Source organism: Salvelinus sp. IW2-2015, linkage group LG30 (assembly GCF_002910315.2).
Source record: "Salvelinus sp. IW2-2015 linkage group LG30, ASM291031v2, whole genome shotgun sequence".
In the NCBI taxonomy this organism is placed as follows: domain Eukaryota; kingdom Metazoa; phylum Chordata; class Actinopteri; order Salmoniformes; family Salmonidae; genus Salvelinus; species Salvelinus sp. IW2-2015.
Genome location: NC_036869.1, coordinates 14,039,451 through 14,066,250, shown reverse-complemented (window position 1 = coordinate 14,066,250; position 26,800 = coordinate 14,039,451). Strand labels below are relative to the sequence as shown.

The 26,800-nt window shown below is 43.1% G+C and overlaps 1 protein-coding gene across 2 annotated transcripts in view; it reads right to left on the bottom strand.

Annotated features, from left to right (window-relative positions):
- Positions 1-26,800, bottom strand: part of LOC111954996 (transcriptional repressor p66-beta-like) — a 46,215-nt gene that overhangs the window by 14,073 nt on the left and 5,342 nt on the right. For both annotated transcript variants that reach the window (XM_023974998.2, XM_023974997.2), the window contains exons 2-4: positions 1,005-1,398; positions 553-682; positions 220-351 (exon numbers count right to left, since the gene is read on the bottom strand). In XM_023974998.2, the coding sequence (XP_023830766.1) occupies positions 220-351; positions 553-682; positions 1,005-1,390 (648 nt within the window). In that variant the 5' untranslated portion in view covers positions 1,391-1,398. The remainder of the gene's footprint in view (positions 1-219; positions 352-552; positions 683-1,004; positions 1,399-26,800) is intronic.

The window sequence follows — 26,800 nt, the reverse complement described above, 5'->3', positions numbered from 1 at the left end:
GAGACACAGTAGCCATTAGAATATTTGATGCCCTTTTTGATTTTTGTTACCTGTTGATTATTCAATGTAAAGTGAGGTAGTTGGCTAAGGAATTCAAACACCAGTATATTGTCACATACTCGGGTGCTGGGTCTCATTTGACATTTTCTATAACGATATTTCAATCTACTTTCTGAATTGAAAATGAAATATGGAATTGGTGTCAACGCTGATACTGACCTTCTGCACAACGTTCTCCTTCTGGATCTGGCTCTGCCGAAGCTTCTTGAGCAGCACCAGACGGGCCTCCTCCAGACGCAGCTCTTCCCTCAGAGCCTTGATCATCTTCTGTCGCTCCTCGCCATTCTTCCCCTAGAACACACACACGTTACACACCCACACGTTTATGGATAGGACAGTGAAGGGCTGACAGGACTGACAGGAAAGGTTGGAGGAGTGTGAGTATGAAGGGCAGTGGGTCAGATTTGAACCCACACAGACTCTGGTCTACTTGAGTGCCGGGGTCAGCGGCTCTAACCGCTAGACCACAAAGGCTAAGTGGTGACAACGTACCTTGAAGATCTCCAGGTTGGCCTGGTGCAGCCTCTCTCCGGGATGGGGCGTTCCTCTGGGACTGGATGCCTCGTTGTCTGACAGGATGATCACGTCCGGGGACGGAGTGTGTCGCTCACGGTCCAAGTCGCTGGAGGTGGGAGAGAGCGGGATCAGTGACGAATGATGACTAACAGAGGATGAATGGTGTACTCTGTTTAGCACTACATGGAGCTACACTGCATTGCCTCCACTACATAGAACTACACCGAGTAACACAATACTAAACAGGTTACAACAATATGCATTGTACGTGTTCTTTTTTTATTTAATTAAAAACATAATTTTTTTAAAATCGGCCTTACATGCCAACTAAATACACTTCCTAAGTCCACATCTTCTGAACAACTAACTTCAATCCGCAATTGCCCACGAATTACCTGTCCTACATCCATTTTAATCATGATTCTTACCCTCTTCTGGCGCTGAAGTCCACTGGTTCGTCCACCATGTTCTCCTTGCCATTCTTACTGGGGCCTCCGTGGCCCCCCAGCCTCCCGTTCATCTTCTCCTCATAGGCCGCCGCCGCGCCTGCCAGCATACTCTGGTGGTGGTGGTGGTGGTGGCTCCCTCCCGGCCCCCCTTTGCTGCCGTCCAGGGACCCGGCAGCCACCGCCGCCGCCCCTTCCAACGCGGCCAGGTCCTTGCGCTTGAGCAAGGCCAGCATCTTGAGGCGCTCCATAGCCTCGTGGCCCTCCATCTTGAGGCGCTTGGCCAGGGCTTCTTCACGCTCCTCGGACGTCTCCAGGCCCCGCTTGAGCAGGTTCAGCCTCAGAGCCTCCTCAGACATCCGCTCCATCCTGGAAACTAAGGAAGGGAGGGAGGAACGTGATGTTCAATTCAATGCAATTTAAATAAATTCAACCAGATTTTTTAAAGCATTTCACAGATACTTATGAACCATGGTTGAGAGTGAGCCTATGTGAAGATAACACATCAAAACGAACAGTCTCATCCTGCAGCTATGTATTTTATAGTGAAAATAGAGGCTTAGTTGTTCTTTCCGTGTGCGTGCGTGCGTGTAAAATTGAGAGTGTGGGATTGCTAGTTTCCTGACCGCCCACTGACTAACTACTCAAATCAGGCAACTCCCTGACAGCATCGAATTAACTAATTACACAAGCATTACATTTAGATGATACCAGTCATATTCACCGCTTGATAGCACTAATATTCACCCCTTGAAGTCAACATGTTTGAGTCTTTCAACGGAGGGATTTTAAACATTTTTATATATCTGAAAGCCTACAGAGTTCTCATCCTCTTCGGTGAATCTGTGAGTCTGAAAGTGAACTCTTTCACCTTGAGTGAATGGGGGTATTCTTATTTCACAACATCACGAGATGACATCCAGGTGCATTGACCTGTGACTTAAGTGACAATTATGTTAATAAGTGGATGACGGTTATTCATGTCGTCATATTAAAACAAGTTCCTATTCACCAAATGAATGCATGAGAAGGAACACACAAATACAACGAAAGTGTGTTAAACATTGATCTGGCATTTTAAAGTTACCTACATTGTTGTTCAAGACATCTCTTTAGGGCAGGGATCATCAACGGGCTGATTCTTTATTGAGGGGATGGTCAGGGGGTCAGAAAATAATTACAAATAATTTGTAGACTGCAAATTGGCCGCAAGAAGCCAAACAGATAGAATATTTGACTAAAACATAATTTCCAACCTTGCTTAGATTTGTATACAATCACATCTCTCTTTATTATGCGTGGGAATACTTTGTGGCAGATTCCTAAAATTAAAATCACATGGAGCAGATTTGCTGGTGTTTTTAAGAGTCTTTTAGGTCCAACAATAACAAATAAAATGTTTTTGCTCAGAAAACTTGGGGGCCCAAATAAAATCACCTGTGAGCCAAATTCAGCCCACGTGCTGCTAGTTTGGGAACCCTGCTTTAGGGGATGCTTGATGAATTCCATTGCATGGGGTTTGGGCCAGTAACCGAAAGGTTGCTGGATTGAATCCACGAGCTGACATGGTAAAAATCTGTCATTCTGTCCCTGAGCAAGGCAGTTAACCTGCTGTTCCCCGGGTGCCGAAGACGTGGATGTCGATTAAGGTAGCCCCACCGCACCTCTCTGATTCAGAGGGGTTGGGATAAATGCGGAAGACACATTTCAGTTCTAGGCATTCAGTTGTACAACTGACTAAGTATCCCCCTTTCCCTTTCCCTATTATGTGGATCACACCAGTGAGGAAGACTTTGGTTGGGTGGCAACCAATGACCTCTCACAAACACGGCTTTGTCATGTGACTGGTTGCTATAAGTAGGCTGACTGAGCATTTGGTCCAATCAAAAGCCTGCGTCAGGAATGCAAGCTGGAAGTGCAAAAAGCCTCAAAACACAGACACAGTAATTGCACGTTCACTGAATAAAGCAACAATATCAGATTTTACGTTTTGCACATTCATCTTTATAAATCACGCGAAAGGAGCCCACGGTCTGCACAGTTACAATACAGCTGTAAAATCTAGATTCCAAAGAAATGTCCTATAATATCCACATAGGAAGAAACATTTCTCAGAGGCCAGTTTCAATCCAGATCATACTAGATAGTGGATGTTCAATGTGGGTGGAGAACATAAGAGCATGAGGTCATACGCGTTCAAGTGCCCCAGAGTTAAATTGTGTGCATACATACAGAGTCTGCTCGGGTTTGACCATGTCACGTACAAGTGATCTAAATGATCATGTGTGTGCGTGCTAGTCACACTAGGTTAAGCTCGCTTGGGTGGGCTATGGATGGCCCGAGGACAGATGCACTAGACAGTGTGCGTCGGCTTTTGTCTGCTGGCAACTCCCTATCTACCCAATACATTTGTATTCCAGTCAGCATAGATAGCAAGCCTGAGATTAAGTGCATTACTATCAGGTGTTGCACTGCACAGTGAGTGCTCTGACGTCTGCATTGGTTCCTAGAAATCTTGCTCTGCATAGAGAGGACTTTGAGGTAAAAAGAACAATAAGCACACAATTCAGAAATTAATTTCCTAAAACCTATCCACTGTCTACAAGTAGACAAAACACAAGATTTTAGTCAAAATACAACATTCGATAAAACGCTAAAAAGCAGCAAAAGACATACATAAAATAAACACCTGCACATCAAAGGCTAGTATAAACACAAGATGTTGGTGACAACCTGCTGAGTACATTTACATCTATAGATGTATGGCTGGCTATGTTATAATCTTCAGGTATTTCCCGGATTTTCTACAACAACAAAAATCTAGGTTTTCCATGGCAGCATATCTGTATGGATTTCCATTGCAGATAGACAGCATCTGATGAAAAACCATCCCAATTAAGAAACGATCTAGATTCGTATTCAGACAATGTGCGCGGTTTGCCAAGCTCATTCTTAATAACCGGGGAGGCCTTCAGTGATGCATATATGAGTGCACTGCACCAACAGTCAAACAGTGCTGTAGTAGTAGCACCATGGATGATGCTTCGTCTGTACTCACACAATGCAGGTGCTCCGTCAATGCAGGTGCTTCCCCATCACAACAGGAGTCCATGTGTGTCGTAACTGTTACCCTTCCAGTTCTGTTATGTAAATGAAAAGTAATACCTTTCCACAGGGGAAGCGTCAGGGCCTGTAAGTTATACAGTAGCATTATTATGGTACAGTGTTACCACTGACGCTCTGACCTTATTCCCCTTGGTGACAGGCACGGAGGCTGCTAGACTAACTGCTCTGTGTTCAGCCATGTTGACTGATGGGGTCTGATTCGCATCTGACCTCACAGAGATGGAGGCGTTTGACGAGGTACGGTAAGAAAAACACAGTCTCCAGATACACCAAAGGACCTCTGACCAAAAGTCAACAGCGAGCAGACTTCCACCAAAGACTGGTGACTGTGTTCGAATGAATCCTTGGTCCTCAGAATGCATTACAACGGTCTACTTTCTTGTGAAGTATTTGGTTTATAGCCTATTGCTTTAGCACCAAGGTTTCAATCCGGGTTCAAATGAGTCTCACAAAACTTGAAACTGAAGAAAGACTCCACCACTAGTAATGTCCAAATATTAATGGTCTCAAAGACAAATGGATCCCAACTGCCAAAATAGAACAACTTTATCACAAATAACCTTCCAAAGCATAGATGAGTGTCTCATCTATGCATGGGGCTGTTTCCAAATCACGTTTCCCTACAAACATGGAGTCAGACATCAAACTGTGTTACAAAAAGGATCTGAGCTCCTGAACACACAACTCTCAGACCACACAACTCTCAGACCACATTCGCCAAGTGAAGGGCAATGTAGAGGTCAAGCGCCTCAAGGGAAAGTCTTTATCTGGCCTCTCAAAACAGTCCCGTTCTGTTTTAAACTATTAGAGACAATCAGATACTCGGACAAAGGTCTTTGTAAAACCAAAAGCTTGGCACATTAAACTACTGAAATGTGCATTGTTCGAAGAGCGCAGAGACTCTTTTCTACAAGTTAGAGTCCAAAATGTTCTCAACTTCAACACTGAATCGCGTTAGATTTATTTGTCCCTCAAAGGGCCACAGTACGCAAACACCTGCTTTGAACTGACCTTTGTAAGACTGAGCCATCAGCAATAGTAGTTCACTTGCAGCATTGTACAGGAACCATCACTAATTAATCCCAAGGGCCCAACATCTAACTCTACAAAAATGTCATGTAGCGAGAGCCTCCTCAATTGGAATTCAAATAGAGATTTAATTGGCCCCTTTTAATCACTTTATCACTTCCCTGATAGCGGATTATTCCTTGTGGTATCGTTCTATCATTCCCCCTCATCTATAGCATTATCTTATTCTTCTGTCTGGCACCATTAAATCCATTCAGCCTGTCATTCTGTTACATCTCAATATTATCATCTCCAGATCTGAAGCTGTTCCTTAAAAAAAAAGTGGAATCTTTAATGATAACCTACTATCCCCTCCTCAATAATAGGGACTCAGGGAGTGTCGGGGAAATGCAAGTGCACATTCGCCTCGTTTCATTTTGGATGCCTCAAAGGCATGATGCGAATCACAGTCTCCATTTCGCGTAAAAAAATAAATAAACACCCTTGCAACCTCCATGCCAAGCCACCCACCTCTAATAAGAGACAGAGGAAGAAGAAGGGAAAAAAGAAAGCACAAGCACGTGCATGGCCAACAATGGCACTGGCCCGAGCCAATCAGAGTGGCTACTGTGGTGCACGTCAGTCTTGCCCCCCCCAGTGCCCCGTCTGCCTTTACATAATATAATGACTGTTTCAGTCAGCTGCTACACAAACCAGACTATTTCTACCCAACAACCCTCTCCCCCTTATCCTTCTGCCTAAAACGAACACCCCTGCGCTCCCCCTCTGCCACGCCTCCCTTTCCCCCCAGCTCCCCCCTCCCTCCTGCACACGCGCACTCCATGACAGACTCACAGCTTTGGGCACTTTGCCAGCCAATGCAGCAGCAGCTAAGGGAATCGAAAAGAAAGAAAGAGACGGTGCGAGAGGGAAAGCGAGAGAGGGAGGAGACAATTTGAGAAAAGAACAACATCATCCCCCTTTACCCCAAATCGCAATTTTTCCTTTAACCCCCACCCTTCTCTCTGTACAGAGTTCCTCACCTCACGTCGCCATTGATCCAGAGGGATTCCACAGCAATGCACGCACACACACGGACTGTGATTGTCACAAGTAGCATAGTCGGAACACAGTGACAGTGAGGAGACGGAGGGAAAGAGGGGCCTCCTACCCCAAAAAGTCAGCACACAGGGAATTAACAGGCCATTCCAACATAAGGCAATCTTTAGGCAATCTTTAGTAACCCCCCTCATCCACCCTCCCCCTCCTCTTCGGTATTCTACTACAGCTGTGCAACACCACAAAGAAGTGTGCATAAGCGACCCCTCCCTTCTCCTGCACCCCTCCCCCCCAAAAGTTTTTCTCCCCGTAGTTGTAAAAATAAACACACACGCTTACTTTCTGGGGGCCCCTCGAAGGTACTGAAGGTACTGACCCACACAACTGGCTTTTTTAGGAATGCATTTTCATTACACTACCCTTATCTAAAAGTGTGTGTGTGTGTGTGGGGAAGAGAGGTAGGGGGGGGGGGGTAGGCGGATAGAGGAAGATTGAGCAGAAAAAAGATGAGCGCTCTGACACGCTACCCTGACATGATGCCAACCCTTAATTCCCCCCACCGCCCATCCCCCCACCGACACACACCATTTTCTTAATGCGCACGCCACTGCTGCCTGTCGATCAGATCACACACACACACACGCCAAAATGTCCACCTCGTTTTTTTTTGGGGGGGGGGGGGGGGCACCCCAAAAATCCACCACCTCCAGACACCTTAACGTCAATACGTCTGCACAATTGGTCTTCCTATGCTGCTTGGCATAACTGGTTTGGAGAGTTGACCAAACAGGACAAATGCCAGATGGTGGGGTACAATAGTAATAAGACCATTTGCAACCACAAGGTGGAATCTGCAGCTCATTTCACGCATGATCTGCATCATGACAATTAATTTGGCTGATGCAACTCCTGCACCTCACCGTCCCCAACACGCTGGTGGCACCGCATCTTTTACCCAGGGCGAGAGAGAAAGAGAGAGACTGAGGGAGAAGACAGGGAAATTCTTCACCTCCTTCTGACTCAACTTCACACAAGACTGAGATCTTCCTTTTTTTCTAATTTCATTTTTTGTTACAATTCGATTCGTCTGATGGTGGGGGCGCTTATCGCAGAGGCGCAGGGGGGGTGTTTGCCATCACCACCCCGCCCCCTCATCTCCATCCTGTGATCCTGGCAAAACTCCCAACATCTCTGGCTCTACCCATCCAGCTCGTCTGATCACCCACCAGCTCAATTGGCTCAATTAATCATTTTCCTCTTCACCGCATCGGATGCCAAGCGAGCGTTACGGGCATACAAAATGTCCGCCATCGCCATAACCCAAGTAGACACTTACCCTTGTGAAATGCATATATTTGTCATTATCAGTATCATAACAGTTATCCTCATGGCCTTATAAAAGTTACGTACGGTTACGCCTTTAAGTAATGTATGGAATTTGTGGTATGGAATCACAAGGCTGTGGGCTGTGACCCAGTTAGGAGTTATTAAAGCCTTGTCACTGGGTCAGACAGGGTGAGCATTGCAAGTGTCTGGGGATGCGGGTGGCTGCTGGGCTCGGGGATCTTTCTGGAAACGCATGATCCAGTCCTGCTACACCCACTTGGCCTTTTATGTTGTTTGGAGCCACTACTATGTACATTTGCTGAAATTAGAGGAGTCTCATTTTTTAACTAGCTTGCATAATCCACAGACTTCAAATCAAAGTTGTATTACAGCGTTTCATGGCATTTCTCCAAAGACTAAGTTCATGCGCCTGAGGAATAGGTGCCTATTTGTTTAAGATAATGGTCTGTGAAGTAATGCTGAGCGATTAACCAACATTTCGGTTAGTTTTATCAAATTAACTTGACCTAAATTGGTTAAATTATTTGAACTCCATTTTGTTTGTTTATTTTATGAGAGTTCAATGCGCACATTGTTATTTTTTGTTGATACATTAGATCCAGCCTGAACTGTGCAATGTAGTAGGGAGATGTGGCCAATATTCTACATAGTTTAGCGCACAAAACGTGGTAATTAACTACAATTACCATAATCCATTGTGCATCTATTTGTCTGGTCTGTGTTTCTTTTATGCCTGCTACTGAAGAGACAGAAGAATGTGAAATTGTGAGGGGAAAAAGGGAGCAGCTGTTGCTTCGCATGATCTAAGTGATTGATAGTTGGTATACAGCATTCATGAAAGTATTCAGACCCCTTGACTTTTTCCACATTTCATTAAATTACAGCCTTATTCTCAAATTGATTGAATTGTTTTCTTCTCTCTTCAATCTACACACATTACCCCATAATGACAAAGAAAAACAGGTTTTTGGTCATTTTTTTTATTATAGGAAATATCACATTAAACACAAATATTCAGATCCTTTACTCAGTACTTTGTTTGTCGCAGCGATTACATCCTAGAGTCTTCTTGGGTATGACGCTACATGCTTGGCACATGCTTGTATTTGGGGAGTTTCTCCCATTCTTCTTTGCAGATCCTCTCAAGCTCTGTCAGGTTGGATGGGGAGCGTTGCTGCACAGCTATTTTCAGGTGTCTCCAGAGATGTTAGATCGGGTTCAAGTCTGGGCTCTGGCTGGGCCACTCAAGGACATTCCGAGACTTGTCCCATAGCCACTCCTGTGTTGTCTTCGTTGCATGCTCACGGTCGTAGTCCTGTTAGAATGTGAACCTTCGCCCCAGTCTGAGGTCCTGAGCGCTCTGGAGCAGGTTTTCATCAAGGATCTCTCTGTACTTTGCTCCGTTCATTATTCCCTCAATCCTGACTAGTCTCCCAGTCCCTGCCGCTGAAAAACATTCTCACAGTATGATGCTGCCACCACCATGCTTCACTGTAGGGATGGTGCCAGGTTTCCTTCAGATGTGACACTTGGTATTCAGGCCAAAGAGTTCCATCTTGATTTCATCAGACCAGAGAATCTTGTTTCTCATGGTCTGGGAGTTCTTTAGGTGCCTTTTGGCAAACTCCAAGCGGGCTGTCATGTGCCATTTACTGAGGAGTGGCTTCCATCTGGCCACTCTACCCTAAATGCCTGATTGGTGGAGTGCTGCAGAGATGGTTGTCCTTCTCTGGAAGGTTCTCACATCTCCAGAGGAACTCTGGAGCTCACCCAAAGTGACCATCGAGTTCTTGGTCACCTTCCTGACCAAGGCCCTTCTCCCCCGATTGCTCAGTTTGGCCGGGCGGCCAGCTTTAAGAAGAGTCTAGTTGGTTCCAAACTTCTTCCATTTGAGAATGATAGAGACCACTGTGTTCTTGGAGACCTTCCAATGCTGCATAATTGTTTTGGTACACTTCCCCAGATCTGTGCCTCGACACAATCCTGTCTCGGGGCTCTACTGACAATTTCTTCGACCTCATGGCTTGGTTTTGCACTGTAAACTGTGGGATCTTATATAGACAGGTGTGTGCCTTTCCAAATCATGTTAAAATCAATTGAATTTACCACTGGTGGACTCCAATCAAGTTGTAGAAACATCTCAAGGATGCTCAGTGGACACAGGATGTACCTGAGCTCACTTTCGAGGAAAGGAAAAACAACTGAATGTATTTTAGATTAAAGGCTGTAACGTAAAACAAAATTGGGAAAAAGTGAAGGGGTCTGAGTACTTTCCGAAGGCACTGTACTTCGAAGAACTACAAAATAGTGATTTTGTCAGACAGCATAGGCAGCATATAGAGATGATGATGACTTAGAATCAAATAAGTCATCAAATAAAACGAACAAACACAACAACTGAAATATTTCATTAAAGTAATGTGAATAAATGGTTAATAAGTGATAAGCAGCAATGGGCAGTCACTACAATCATGCACATGTATTAATTGTTTTATTCTGTGTTACAGCATTCAACCCAAATAATCAAAAGCGAAAACCGGGATTATTTTTTAATAATCAAATGGAAACCGAACTGACTTCAAATAGCTCTAATCACTCAGCACTACTGTGAAGTGAAAAGAGAAGTGTTGAGTATGTTTCTCTGAGGCTATAGGGCAGAAATCTTTCATTTGAGCTCAGTGACCATGGCCATTGATGGCTGACCAATCTCCAGTTTCACATTCCCAGTTCCAAAGCAGGGTAACCATAGACACAGGTTGCTGTGCTTGTGCCACAGATAAATATAAAACTGTATGAGGAATAACAAGGAACGTAGAAATACTGGCTTTCCATTGTGATTCATGGTTTTCTGAAAGACATCCGATGAAGCTTTCTCAAAATGGAGAACATTTAATAACCAGCTGAACATTGCAATAATGCTATTGGAACAATGACACCCGACATCATGTGTAGGTCATATCACTTGACAGATTTCCGTTGCTGAAAAATGCTTCCTACACGTGACTGGTATTTTTAAAATTGGCCGTGACCAACAAGTATCCCTCACGCATCCTCAGATTTTGAGTTCCTCTGAATTCCACAGGCTGTTTACGACCCTAGTATCAAGGGATCCGATAAGGGCCTATTTTCATTAGTGTAGCTGTATGCTCCGAACTTCTGAGGGATATTTATGATTTTCAAAAATCGGCGGCAGACCTGCATTTCTGCACAATGGAGACAAAGTCCAGATTTAAAGTGGTTTAGCTGCCCTGCTCGGGGTTGAAGGTCAGCACGACAAACAGCCAATCCTTTGTGATTAGGATAGCAGTCCTATGGGGTTCCGCAAAGCAGAGCCGAGACACAGTGAGCTCGCTTTCACAGGCGACAACGCACTAGATGAGAGTGCGACATCCCCAAGGGCACATAAAGCAGAAATATTACTTCAGCAGCTGACACTGGCTTCATGATCTCATACTGCAGCCATTCCTGTGCCTTGTAACTCCACAGGAGACTATCGCAGGTGACAAAACACCATAAAGGGTCAGAAACGCTGGGGTTGCAGAAGTCCTATTTCTGCCTTTCCCTCCATTTCACTCAATAAAATCTCTTCGGTTTAATAGCATTTGCAGATGATCCATCCATCCTTTTTGCTTTTATAGTGCTTATAGTTAAGGGGAATGCATTATTGGGGAACTTGAGCTTATGGTTCACAGCGCCAAAATGCCAGAGATGTAGAGTTCCAGTGCTTCATTTGAGGCCAAAGCTTGGTTTCTACAGAGCTTTCCTACAAGAGCCCGAAACCCATTCCTTGTTAGTAATTATCTAACCTTGTATTGGTTTCCAGGATTAGTGACCCAAAAATCAACATTGATTGATGAGTTTATAAAACAAAATGGTAATCTAGTTGATAGAAATCAATACTATGATTGGCATTGGTCTTCTGATTGGAATGAATCTCTTGATGCAGTTGTATGCAAAGAGAAAAGATCACACCACTGAAAAACACTACTGGATCTACAAATGTTGTAAGCAGAAAAACAGTGGTGGAAGCATACAGTTTAAATCCCATACTTCAAGCAAATGTAGAAGAGATGTAGACAACCCCATTTTATCAGTCACCAAATCTGTTCAAAATGATTATTAACAAATTCACTGGAACACTAAGGCAAGGCAGGGACTTTGAACAATGCACCGATCAGCTTTAAGAGTTGCTGGGAGGTATACTGTTAGCTTGGCTTTTTGCGCTAATCGAAAAACAACACTGGTGATGGTAGTGGATAAATTGATTCTGAGCTACAAGCTACAATTTCAATAAGGCGACATTACATGGTATCAATAGCAGCTAATGCTGACTTATTTGAAACCATTTACAAATAAATAATACAATCCATCAACACAATAAAATCTACACATTTAAAATACATATTTTCTGGAAGAACTGTCAGTGCTGTGGGTATGGTACATACAGATCACAGGTAAAGGTCACATCAGTTGGACAAGAAGTGGCAGTCCATAGATCACATTTATTATGCTCTTTTAGCATACATTTAGATAAAGAATGGTAATACAGCCTAGGACAGAGCAGTGACATGAGCCCATTTAAGTCCAATGCAGGTTCTCATCACTGGTAGCTAGTTTTGTGTCACATTATTAGGTGATTTAGTTGCCATGAAATCAACAAACTGCTAACAAACTACTAAAATACTTATTGGTATTCTACGACAATGTTTGTTGTTGAAAGGGAATTTGAGGCCAACCGTATCACAATTGTTGTGCTGATAAAGATATGTCTGGGAACAGGAAGAAGAAAAAAAACACTGCACAGCAATTTTGAAAAGCCAATGGAAGGTCTGGGCAGGAGCGCAGCGGTTAAGCTCATTGGTTAATGTATTAATTGGACCTACATCCTGATCAACCCACACACTGGCAGCCCTGCCGTATATTACTCAGATCTGGGGGCTGCTGGGAATATGACCAGAATTTGCATACGGTTAGTTTCTGACACTAATGAGGCCAATTAGGCGGATGGCGCCCATGGCCACAGAGTTGTAATTGGTTGGCTTGAACTGCTCAGGAGTTATGGATAACAAGATGTGGGATTGAAGTCAATAGTAAGCACTGCAACTGTGAGACGTTGACAGACTTACAGCATCGTATTTCATATTGGTGGTTCTTGTTTATATACCCTCAGGTTGAGTAAGCCTATCAAGAGCTAGACTGACAGAGAAAATCAGTCACATCTCAGACGCAACATCATCCACATAAAAATGGCATGGGGAGGTGGGCTTCCAAATAAATATAAACACACACACACACACACGGAATTAGCTACAAACAAACACATATGTGCACACCTGCACACCAACATAAAATATGAGCCATCTACAGAACACCAAACATCAAAGATACTCAACACCAAATGTACGCGTCTCGCCTGCCGCATCGATACACACCTCCCGTTCACACCACCCCTGCTCAGGCACAACACTTAAACACACCTCTGGTCTTCATTAAAAACAAGACAACCGCTCATTGTGGTCGTTGCCACGACAACCGACCCCCTTCTATTTTCAAGCCATGCCACTAATCAATTCCTGTTATACTGTCGCCCGAGGGAGGGAGAGAGGGAGGGGTGGCTAGGGAGGAGGGTGGTAGTGGTGGTGAAGAGGGTGGGGAGGTGGAGCTGGGCAGCGGCAGGGGGCAAAGGGGAGGAAGTGTGTGGGGTGTGAAGTTGGGAGACAAAGAGCCAAACGCACAAACGTGAGCACCGAGGTAGCTGACTGACATGGCGGAGCTCGACAGTGGCCTTGAGAGACCATCCATGATAAGCAGCAGCAACATTATCTGGAAGAGGAATGACTCCTCAACCATGGCTGTGCTGTATTCATCAGTTTTAAAATATACGTTTGAAATATTTTTGCAACTTAAAACAAAAATGTCCATGTAGTCCCTCCTTTCAGTCAAGTCAGTTTTCTTCCAGTTGGTGCCAAATGAACACAACACAGGATTTCCTTCAAATAAGTCTGCCTCACAGTCTGGGTTTTTGGAGACTACTATACGGACGGTAACAGATGAGAACCCAATGGGTCATGGTTACCAATCACAGACTAAATGGGTCCAGGACCCAATGAGTTTAGGTTACCTAGCAGAGAACAAATGGGTCCAGAACTCAATGGGTCATTGTTCCCACAGAACCAGTTATCCACTGCTGGAGCACACGTTATAAAGAAGGCAATGCTGGTCAGGCCAAAAGACAGACAATCTGTACACCTGTTGAAAGGACACCAAACAATGTGTTTTTTCCCCTTACATAAGATGAGCATACACTAGCTCATCTGAGGACCTATTAAATAGGCTAGTTTCCCTTATTCAATTTGGGAAAAGCATAAATGACAATCCATGGCCACAAAGATCAGATGGGAAGAATGCCCATTACTAAATGTGTCGTCTCAAAGACAGGTGTGGGATATTCATAGTGTTACCCTAAACACCATATTCCACAATACAACCAACATATTGGACAAATGTTTGGTATATACTGGGATCGTGATGACATTGGTTACACTACCTTCAGCTCCAGTAACTTCTCTACATTGAACCTGAATGGGAAATGACTCCATTTCAATGGAACATATATTTTATTCAGCCCTTCCAGGAAAACCAGGAAAAAATGATTGGGTACTAAGGAGTGAATATTAAACTGACAATTTTCAAAGTGTTAATACATTTTATCTAAAATGATCTAATGTCAAATTAGTTTTTTGAAGGATACATTTTTTAAACAACTGCATAGCGGTCTCCACTGAAATATCACGCTGTTTTCCAGTCTACAGTGCCTTCAGAAATAAGTCAAGGGGTATGAATGCTTCCACATTTTGTTGTGTTACAGCCTCGATTCAAAATAGATTAAATAGATTTTCTCCCCTCACCCATCTACACACAATACCCCATAATGAGAAAGTGAAAACATGTTTGTAGAAATTGTTGCAAATTTATTGAAAATAAAATACAGAAATATCTAATTTACAAAAGTATTTACACCCTAATCAATACTTTGTAGAAGCATCTTTGGCAGTGATTATAGCCGTGAGTCTTTCTGGGTAAGTCTCAAAGCTTTCCACACTTGGATTGTGCAACATTTGCCCATTATTCTTTAAAAAAATGTCAAGCTCTGACAAATTGGTTGTTGATCATTGCTAGACAACCATTTCAGGTCTCGCCATAGATTTTCAAGTAGATTTAATTCAAAACTGCATCTCGGCCACTCAGGAACATTCACTGTCTTCTTGGTAAGGAACTCCAGTGTAGGTTTGGCCTTGTGTTTTAGGTTATCATCTTGCTGAAAAGGTAAATTCATCTCCCAGTGTCTGGCAGAAAGCAGACTGAACCAGGCTTTCCTCTAGGATTTTGCCTGTGCTTAGCTCCATTCCGTTTATTTTTTATCCTGAAAAACTAAAAAACCCCAGTCCTTAACGATTACAAGCATACCCATAACATGATGCATCCACCAATATGCTTGAAAATATGGGAGAGTGGTACTCCGTAATTTGTTGTATTTGATTTGCCCCAAACATAACACATTGTATTCAGGACAAAGTGAATTGCTTTGCCACATTTTTTGCAGGATTACTTTAGTGCCTTGTTGCAAACAGGTACATGTTTTGTAATATTTGTATTCTGTACAGGTTTCCTTCTTTTCACTCTGTCAATTAGGTTAGTATTGTGGAGTAACTACAATGTTGTTGATCCATCTTCAGTTATCACAGCCATTAAACTCTGTAATGGTTTTAAAGTCACTATTGGCCTCCTAATGAAATCCCTGAGCAGTTTCCTTCCTCTCTGGCATTGGTTAGGAAGGACGCCTGTATCTTTGTAGTGACTGGGTGTAATGATACACCATCCAAAGTGTAATTAATAACTTCACCATGCTCCATGATATTCAATGTCTGTTTTTTATACATTTACTCATCTACTAATAAGTGCACTTCTTTGCAATGCATTGCTTAAAACCACATGACCAAGTCCTAAAGCAATGGGACTCCCTAAATCGTCCTCAGATTATTACCAATCCCACAAGGTATGACCCCAAACTCCCAGGAAAGGCTACTCTTCTTGATGTTATCCTCACAAATAATCCTGATAGGTATCAGTCTGGTGTTTTCTGTAATGACCTTAGTGATCCCTGTTTTACAGCCTGTGTTTGTAATGGCTGCTCAGTGAAACGTCCTGTCCTGATTTGTCATAGACGATTGCTAAAAACCTTTAATGAGCAAGCCTTCCTTCATGAACTGGCCTCTGTAAAATGGTATAGAATCAGCTTGATCCCCTCTGTCGAAAACACTTGGACCTTCTTTTTTGATATTTTCAGTGGTATTGTTAAGATTGCTGCCCCTATCATTGCCAAGCCTGTCTCTCCTTTCTGTGGAGGTTCTCATTGCTTGGAAGGCAGCCATAGTTTGTCCTTTATCTAAAGGGGGAGATCAAGCTGATCCTAACTTTTGTATGCCCATTTCTATTTTGCCCTGTTTATCAAAAGTGTTGGAATAAATTATCAAGAAAGCCAGTCAGTTGATTATTGACGTCTATAGTAATCTCTCTGGTATGCAATCTGGTTTCCGCTCAGGTTATGGATGTGTCACTGAAACATTAAAGGTCCTCAATGATGTCACCATTGCCCTTGATTCTAAGCAATGTTGTGCTGCTATTTTTTATTGACTTGGCAAAAGCTTTTGATATGGTAGACCATTCCATTCTTGTGGGCCGGCTAAGGAGGATTGGTGTCTCCGAGGGGTCGTTGGCCTGGTTTGCTAACTACCCATCTCAAAGAGTGCAGTGTATATAGTCAGAAAATATGCTGTCTCGGCCACTGCCTGTCACCATGGGAGTACACCAAGGCTCAATCCTAGGCCCCACTCTCCTCTCAATTTACATCAACAACATAGCTTAGGCAGTAGGAAGCTCTCACATCCATTTATATGCAGATGATACAGTCTTATACTCAGTTGGCCCCTCCCCAGAATGTGTTAAATGCTCTACAACAAAGCTTTCTTAGTGTCCAATAAGCTCTCTCTACCCTTTACCTTTGTTTTGGAGGTGTTCAGAACAAGGTTGTGTGGTTTGGTAAGAAACATGCCCCTCTCCCCACAGGTGTGAATACTACCTCTGAGGGTTTAGAGCTTGAGGTAGTCACCCCATACAAGTACTTGGGAGTATGGCTAGACGGTACATTGTCCTTCTTTCAGCATATATCAAAGCTGCAGGCTAAAGTTAAAGGAAACCAAGTCTAGATTTATCGTAACCGCTCCGCTTTCACCCCAGCTGCCAAACTAACCCTAACCCAGATGATCATCCTACCTATGCTAGATTACGGAGACATCATTTATAGATCGGCAGGTAAGGGTGCTCTCGAGGGGCTAGATGTTCTTTACCATTCGGCCATCAGATTTGCAACCAATGCTCCTTATAGGACACATCACTGCACTCTATACTCCTCTGTCAACTGGTCATCTCTGTATACCCGTCGCAAGACCCACTGGTTGATGCTTATTTATAAAACTCTTAGGCCTCACTCCCCCCTATCTGAGATATCTACTGCAGCCCTCATCCTCCACATACAACACCCGTTCTGCCAGTCACATTCTGTTAAAGGTCCCCAAAGCACACACATCCCTGGGTTGCTTGTCTTTTCAGTTCGCTGCAGCTAGCGACTGGAACAAGCTGCAACAACACTCAAACTGGACAGCTTTATCTCAATCTCTTCATTCAAAGACTCAATCATGGACACTCTTACTGACAGTTGTGGCTGCTTTGCGTGATGTATTGTTGTCTCTACCTTGCCCTTTGTGCTGCTGTCTGTGCCCAATAATGTTTGGACCATGTTGTGTTGCTACCATGTTGTTGTCATGTTGTGTTGCTACCATGTTGTTGTCATGTTGTGTTGCTACCATGATGGGTAGTCATGTGTTGCTGCCATGCTGTGTTGTCGTCTTAGGTCTCTCTTTATGTAGTGTTCTTTTGTCTCTTGTCGTGATGTGTGTTTTGTCCTATATTTATATTTGATTATTTTTTGTATTTTTAATCCCTGCAGGAGGCCTTTTGGTAGGCCGTCATTGTAAATAAGAATTTGTTCTTAACTGACTTGCCTAGTTAAATAAAAAGGTTAAATAAAAATAAATAGGAAAACTTTCCTGGGTCTTTGTGGTTGAAATGTACTGCTCGACTGAGGGACCTTACAGATAATTGCATGTGTGGGGTACAGAGATGAGTTAGTCATTCAAAAATCTGGTTAAACACTATTATTGCACACAGAGTGAGTCCATGCAACTTATGTTTACTCCTGAACTTATTTAGGCTGCCATAACAAAAGGGGTTGAATGCCTAGACTCAATACATTTTAGCGATACATTTTTTATAAATTTGTAAACATTTAAAAAAAACATAACTTCACTTTGACATTATGGGGTATTGTATGTAGGCCAATGACAAAAAAATATATATTTAATACCTTTTAAAATTAAGGCTGTAACACAACATAATGTGGAACAATTCAAGGGGTGTGAATACTTTCTGAAGACACTGTATTCAGACCAATAGGTTCCATTTCGGAGTGTGGGTCATATGGACATGACGTTGTGCTTTCATAGATGCTGATTTTGGTGTGCATATGTCAACCATGGAACCCTTTCACTTTAAGTGGACCATACACATGCATGCTGACAAACAGTACTGTGGCGTGTACATTAGGCAGCATACAGATGAACTAATTATGATTTTCACTGACACCGGATTCTCACTGTCCTACGTTACAGTAATGTAACTGCATAACATTGACTAATGACACTGCTATTCGAGGTACTCCGCCTCTTCACGGAGGAATTGGAGAGGCAAGGGTAGAACAAAGGGCAGAGTCAGAACCCATCCCAAGACATTGCATGAAAGCAAGTCTACTCTAATGAATAGAGTTTCGTTCATTGAGAATGTGTGGTTACCCCCACGATTACCAAACTGCGTTGAACCTCTGTAGCCTACTAAATCCACCATATGTATTTCTGGATGTGGCTGTGTGTTTCTCAGACACAACACCCAAACTTTGTCACTGTTTGCATAAATTATTGTCCTGTTCCTTTAAAAAGCAGAGTTACAATTCTGTTCACTCTTATATTACCCAGAGTACTCAGCGCAGTCAAAATGCGAGCGAGCCAGTCTAAGCCGGTTTGTAACCTCAGGGTATGGAATTATCTCTTAATATGTAGCCGTTAGTGGTCAGGACGTCACACGAAGACAGGGAGAGAGAAAGAGTCCGAGTGAGTTTGGGAGGGAGAGAGGAGGAGGAGGGGGGGGGGGAGCCCCTGTGCTTTCAGGGCAGAAAGACGAAAAGCTACTTCTTGCAAGACGCTGATTCTAAACCTGGCATCTTGACAAAAAGGGATCATTGTGGAACTTCAGACCACAGGGTGGGGCATACGTTGTTTAAAGAAAAAATTCAATAGGGAAAAATGCTGGAACATAGGCCATCTTGATAGACGGAGGTAGCAGTAAGATTTGTAAAATGGGGCAGTGAGGGTATCGATGTCTTCAGTGAAGACATCAACACATGCCTATAGATGCACACAAAAGGCATAAGAAACACATCTTAACCAAACAGACATACAGGCAGGTTTTCTACATTAAACCCTGTGAGCCCTAACCCCTTGAATCACATAACTGATACTCTTATGCCGGGTGCACACTACACAACGTTCAAAATCCTAACGTCGCCGAGCCTCTCACATTAAGTGACCGTATTTCCTGTATATTTTTGTCTTGCCAACGTAGTGGTGCGCACGCTCAACGATCTGGCACAGACGGGGTGTCACACACTACAAGATTCTTCACTTGGTCATGAAGATTCTCCATACCACCATGCTTTCTTGCGAAAAAACAATGATGTGATTAGATTGATTAGACACTTTGGTTAAAGGCAAGTATAAACACATACTAATAGTCATGGCTCCTGCTCGAGAGTCTACAAATTATGGGTGACGCGAAACAACCTCTCACGGGCTTCTTTGACGAGCTCTCATTGGCGATCAGCAATAGCCATTCTCAAAACTTGTCGTTGCACATCTCACACTACAAGAGCATTGCCGATTTTGTTCTGATAAAATCAAACATGTTTGAAAATATTGGGATGTCTGGGACTGCTCAAAGACGGGATCGGTAGCCCTGAGATTGCGTCTCTAAACCGTTCACATTAAATGAGTGTCGGTGACGGGCCACGCACACCGAGTAGGGAACTGGACAGACAGTGACATTCAATAATGCCTTACACTCTCTTGCCTGCAGCTAGCAGATATAGGGTGTAATCATTAGTTTCAGGTATATTTCAGGTATATTTATCCCCATTTTGTGCCGTTGGCTTCCATTTAAGAAACGTTTTCAACAGAATTGGCGGAAAGAATACACCCCTGGTCATACAGTTCACTTTCATAGCAGCCACATTGTATTCCGTCTCACATCTCTCCTCTCAAATGTTCCCTTCGCTTGAGGACTTCAATGCACAACACATCAGCTGTATGTGACCAGACGAAAAAACCTTTCCAAGTCAAACCGCTACACACAGCCTACATCGTTTCCACCATATTAGCTAAAGTAACGTAAAAGAACTAACGTGTTAGTAAACCCTTTACAATCCTGCAGTAAAGTTACAGTGTACAGTAAGCCATTACACCGGAGGCCCGGTGGCAATAATTTAGTAATACCAAAAGCTTACCGTGACTTGGGAGAGTTCCAGTGTTGTGTTGGAAAGTCATAGCGAGCTAGCTAACATAGCATCCCTCTGTTTGAATAGGGTGTTTCAGTGTGCTAAACTAGCTAGCTGCATTTGCTAGCTAAGTAAGTAAAACAGTGTACAAAATAAGAAAAAAAGAAGAATCTCTAGCTTCTCCTTTATTTTGGAAGAAAATATTTTGTTCAAAACTGTTCACCTATTGTCTTTCTCTGAGTCAACTACCTCACCACAATTTATACACTGCAGTGCTAGCTAGCTGTATCTATGCTTTCAGTACTAGATTAATTCTCTGATCGGGTGGACAACATGTCAGTTCATGCTGCAAGAGCTCTAATAGGCTGGAGGACGTCCTCTGGAAGTTGTCATAATTACTGTGCAAGTCTATGGAAGGGGATGAGAACCATAAGCCTCCTAGGTTTTGTGTTGAAGTCAATGTACTTAGAGGAGGGAAGCTTGCTGTCCTCCGGCTACACCATGGTGCTACCCTACAGAGTGCTGTTGAGGCTACTGTAGACCTTCATTGCAAAATGTGTTTTAATCAATTATTTGGTGACAAGTAATTATATTTAGTATAGTGATCTAAAAATTAGAACTTTAAATGTTTTACAATTTAAATTTGTATGAACTTCTCTAGGGTAGGGGGCAGCAGTCGGAATTTTGGATGAAAAGCATGCCCAAATTAAACTGCCTGCTACTCGGGCCCAGAAGATATGATATGCATATAACTCGTAGATTTGGATAGAAAACTCTAAAGTTTCCAAAACTGTTAAAATACGTGTCTGTGAGTATAACAGAACTGATTTGGCAGGTGAAAACCTGAGAAAAATCCATTCAGGAAGTCGGTTTTTTTTGTTGTAGTTTTCTATTCAATGCCATTACAGTATCCATTGACGTAGGACTCAAATTGCAGTTCCTATGCCTTCCACTAGATGTCAACAGTCTTTAGAAATTGTTTCAGGCTTATCTGAAAATGAGTGAAGTGAAGTGGCAGTCGGAATGAGTGGACAAAAGTCACAGAGTTTTTTCATGCGCGCGACAGAGAGTACCTTTCTTGTTTACCTTTTATATTGACGACGTTATTGTCCGGTTGAAATATTAGTCGTATAGGCTAAAAACAACCTGAAGTATGTGATAAACATCTTTGACATGTTTCTATGAACTTTACGGATACAATTTGGATTTTTTTGTCTGCCTGTTTTGACTGCGTTTGAGCCTGTGGATTACTGAAGAAAACGCGCGAACAAAACAGGTTTTTGGATATAAAGAGACTTTATCGAACAAAATAAACATTTATTGAGTAAATGAATGTCTGCTGAGTGCAAACATTGAAGATCATCGAAGGTAAGAGATAGATTTTATCTCTATTTCTGACTTGTGTAACTCTTCTACTTGGCTGGTTACTGTTGTAATGATTTGTCTGTTGGGCTATGTTCTCAAATAATCGTAAGGTATGCTTTTGCAGGAAAAGCATTTTTTAAATCTGACACCGTGTTGGATTCACAAGAAGTTCATCTTTAAACCTATGTAAAATATGTTTTGTTTTCTTATTTTTATAATGAGTATTTCTGTATTTGAATTTGGCGCCCTGCAGTTTCACTGGCTGTTGAAGAGGTGGGACGCTACCGTCTCACGTACCCTAGAGAAGATAAATTCACTGAGGAGGATGTTCTCCTCCTCCTCACACACACACACAAAAGGACAACACAAGATCCCACTATACAGGGCCAGGTGAAAATAGGTTACAGGAAGAGAGAAACAAAGACGGAGCGTCTGAAAAATCATTGCTCGTTTCCGATGCCTTCTGTGGGCTGACGCCACTAACTGTACAAACAAAATATATTTCAGGTCTGGCCACCACCACAGAAAGGTGCCCTATCGCAGAAGGCAAACTGTAGTTCTCATCATGGTCGGCTGATGCTGCCATAAAGGACAATGATGAGGAAATATCTCAAGGGCAGAATAGCAATCTGTTCCAGTGCACTAAACATGCTCATATGAGAGAGGGAGAGGGCTGTGGTTAAAGACAACGAGGATATAGCCCTGTATTATCGTTAGCATTAGTGAGTAGCACAGGTGAAGACATATGGACACATGAAGACAGTGTTTCCAGACCTGGTCCTCAGGGACCCCCAACCATTGCACATATTTGTTCCATTCCACCACTCATCAGCAAACCTGATTCAATGAATCAACGGCTGAATTGACTAGTTGAATCAGGTGGGCTAGTGCTGCTGGAATCAAACACATAGTGCATTCGGAAAGTATTCAGACTCCTTGACTTCCATATTTTGTTAAGTTACAGCCTTATTCTAAAATTGATTCAATTGTTTTTTCCCCTCATCAATCTACACACAACCCCATATTGACAATGCAAAAACTGTTTTTTGCTAGTTTATAAAGAATTGAAAAAACTGAAATATTACATTTACATAAGTATTCAGACCCTTTACTCAGTACTTTGCTGAAGCACCTTTGACAGCAATTACAGCCTGGAGTCTTCTTGGGTATGACGCTACAAGCTTGGTACATCTGTATTTGGGGAGTTTCTCCCATTCTCTGCAAATCCTCTCAAGCTCTGTCAGGTTGAATGGGGAGTGTCGCTGCAAAGCTATTTTCAGTCTCTCCAGAGATGTTCGATCAGGTTCAAGTTCGGGCTCTGCCTGGGCCACTCAAGGACATTGAGACTTGTCCCGAAGCCACTCCTGAGTTGTCTTGGCTGTGTGCTTAGTGTCGTTGTCCTGTTGGAAGGTGAATCTTCTCCAGAGCGCTCAAGACCTCAAACTGGGCACATGTTTTCATCAAGGATCTCTCTGTACTTGCTCTGTTCACCTTTGCCTCGATCCTGACTAGTCTCCAAGTCCCTGCCGCTGAAAAACATCCCCACAGCATGCTGCTGCTGCCACCACCATGCTTCACCGTAGATGCCACCACCATGCTTCACCGTAGAGATGGTGCCAGGTTTCCTACAGACGTGACACTTGGCATTCAGGCCAAAGATTTTAATCTTGGTTTCATCAGACCAGAGAATCTTGTTTCTCATGGTCTGACAGTCCTTTAGTTGCCTTTAGGGAACTCCAAGTGGGCTGTCATGTGCCTTTTACTGAGAAGTGACTTCTGTCTGGCCACTCAAATCAAATTTTATTGGTCACATACATGCGTTTAGCAGATGTTATTGCTGGTGTAGTGGTGGAGTGCTGCAGAGAGTGGAGAACCTTCCAGAAGGATAACCACCTCCACAGAGGAACGCTAGAGCTCTGTCAGAGTGACCATCGTGTTCTTGGTCACCTCCCTGACCAAGGCCCTTCTCCCCCGATTGCTCAGTTTGGCCAGGTGGCCAGCTCTAGCAAGAGTCTTGGTGTTCCAATCTTCTTCCATTTAAGAATGATGGAGGCCACTGTGTTCTTGGGGACCGTCAATGCTGCAGACATTTTTTGGTACCCTTCCCAGATCTGTGCCTCGACACAATCCTGTCTTGGAGCTCTACGGACAATTCCTTCGACCACATGGCTTGGTTTTTACTCTGACATGCACTGTCAATTGTGGGACCTTAAATTAGACAGGTGTATGCCTTTCCAAATAATTTCCAATCAATTGAATTTACCACAGGTGGACTCTAATCAAACAGGATGCACCTGAGCTCAATTTCGAGTCTCATAGCAAAGGTCTGAATATTAATGTAAAATGGTATTTCTGCTTTTAATAAATTTGCAAAAATCACTGATGAGGATTTTTTTAAATTTAATCAATTTTAGAAAATTGTCTAACATAAAAAACAGTGGGAAAAGTCAAGGGGTCTGAATACTTTATGAATGCACTGTACGTTGAGAAACACTGTCCAGAAGGAGAGTCTGAGATGGATGCCATATGTCAATATATAGTGTCACTTCAGACTCTGAGTCCAATATAGCAATTCCTGCATACAAAACCTGCCTTCCCATCACCCCCTCTCTTCATCAACCCAAGTCTGAGGGGGTAGTTGCATAATTGTCTCCTCCCCTCATCTACATGGAGATGCTACAAGTCTATAAAGCAGCATTTTATACATGGTCATGTAAAAAGTAGAATTTCCATGTAACCTTGTTATTATCCCTCCATGTCCCTCCCACTGTCAATCCATCTTAATTTGAGTATCATGCAATGATAACCGGACCAAGCATAGACACCACTTCTCTTCAGTCTTTCATTTTCCCAACTCATCCCCTTCATGCACACCTCCCAGCCTACCTTTGCAGTGAATTCATTTTTCATTTGAAGCTCTTAAAAAACTAAAAACCCAATTAATCAAACAAGGGAACACCCAGAAATGGGGATGTAGTGAAAGCCTACTGGGAGGGAAACTACTCATCCAGAACAACGGTGCCAATTAGCCACCATAGACAACAGCACAGTTATTGACAGATTCTCTTTCACCTACTGGCCCTAGTTCTCTTTACACTAGGAACAAGAGAGCAAAGAAATGAAAACTACAGTATAAGTGTACTGGACTGGTGTTCACTGTTAACAATTCTGTTACTACTACTACTTTACTATTCTGGCTGACTCATAACAGCACAGACATCCCTACAAATCAGTAAGGGGACAGTGTTTGGATGACAGGGAATGATACACATCCTGGATGACACGTCCTGACTGTCAACATTGGGAAAAGTTCAACATTGGGGGGAAAAAAAGGTCAAAAGAGCAGGAAAAGGTCAAAGCCGTGGCAGGATACGCGTTCCATAAAAGGTCACAGCGTCAAAGTGGTATGATTGTGTGAAAGGTATATTTTGGTGGACAAAAAAACATTGTGGAAAGTGACAATTAAATTCACTTCATTTAACAAGACGTGGCACACCATAAAATTGAAATGATTTTGTAGGACGTAACTACGTCTAAGTAATTTTCAAATGACTTTTTTTTTCTTTTTTTTTTTTTAAGATGTGAAACGAACAGTGCAACAAAAGGAGAGCTACAGTAGTGTAGCACACCAGCCACACAATCTACTGCAAGGAAATGTGAGATTCTACTGCCTGCCGGATCTGGTAAGTGCTAAAAGAAGGGAAACACCTTCTCATTGACAGGTGGGAAGAGTTACTTATGTCAATATATAGTGTCACTTCAGACTCTGAGTCCAATATAGCAATTCCTGCATACAAAACCTGCCTTCCCATCACCCCCTCTCTTCATCAACCCAAGTCTGAGGGGGTACTGTTGCATAATTGTCTRCTCCCCTCATCTACATGGAGATGCTACAAGTCTATAAAGCAGTATTTTATACATGGTCATGTAAAAAGTAGAATTTCCATGTAACCTTGTTATTATCCCTCCATGTRCCTCCCACTGTCAATCCATCTTAATTTGAGTATCATGCAAATGATAACCGGACCAAGCATAGACACCACTTCTCCTTCAGTCTTTCATTTTCCCAACTCATCCCCTTCATGCACACCTCCCAGCCTACCTTTGCAGTGAATTCATTTTTCATTTGAAGCTCTTAAAAAACTAAAAACCCAATTAATCAAACAAGGGAACACCCAGAAATGGGGATGTAGTGAAAGCCTACTGGGAGGCGAAACTACTCATCCAGAACAACGGTGCCAATTAGCCACCATGGTGCCATACGCATTTAACCTTCATGGTCACTGACACAATGGCAGAGGTTCAACACAAGAGAACACAGTGGCATTAGGACCCCCGTGGACCTAAAATGTTCTTATGAAAGGAGTCATTCAAAAAGGTCTCACTTTGTCTGATCGAACCAATTATAGGCTACCCTGTTCACACTACTGAGCTGAACTACACTGGGCTGAACGGTACTGGGCTGAACTGGTTACGCATCCACCATCTTTGCTGGAACTGTGCTGGAAAGGACAATGTGAAAACTAAATATCTATTCCAGCACAGCAAGGTTTGGGTAGTCACAGTTTATTTTATGTATCCCTTATTTTACCAGATAAGTTGACTAAGAAAAAAAATCTTATTTACAGCAACGACCTGGGGAATAGTTACATGGGGAGAAGGGGGGTGGGGGTGAATGAGCCAATTGGAAGCTGGGGATGAGTAGGTGACGATGATGGTATGAATTTAGCCAGGATGCCAGGGTTAACACCCCTACTCTTACGAGAAGTGCCATGGGATCTTTGGTGACCACAGAGAGCCAGGACACCTATTTAAATGTCCCATCCGAAAGACCGCACCCTACACAGGATAATGTCCCCAATCACTGCCCTGGGGCATTGGGGGATTCTTTTTTTGGACCAGAGGAAAGAGTGCCTCCTACTGGCCCTACAACACCACTTCCAGCAGCATCTGGTCTCCCATTCAGGGACCGACCAGCACCAATCCTGCTTACTTTTGAGGCAAGCCAGCAGTGAGATGCAGGGTGGTATGCAGTTGTCTGAAAGGGTATGAGTCATCTGGGACCTGGTGATGCTTGGCGACCACGTGTTCCACATGAGTTCCACAGCTGCGTTTTGCTTATCGAGCAAAAACGTTGGGGAGGCCTGCTAAT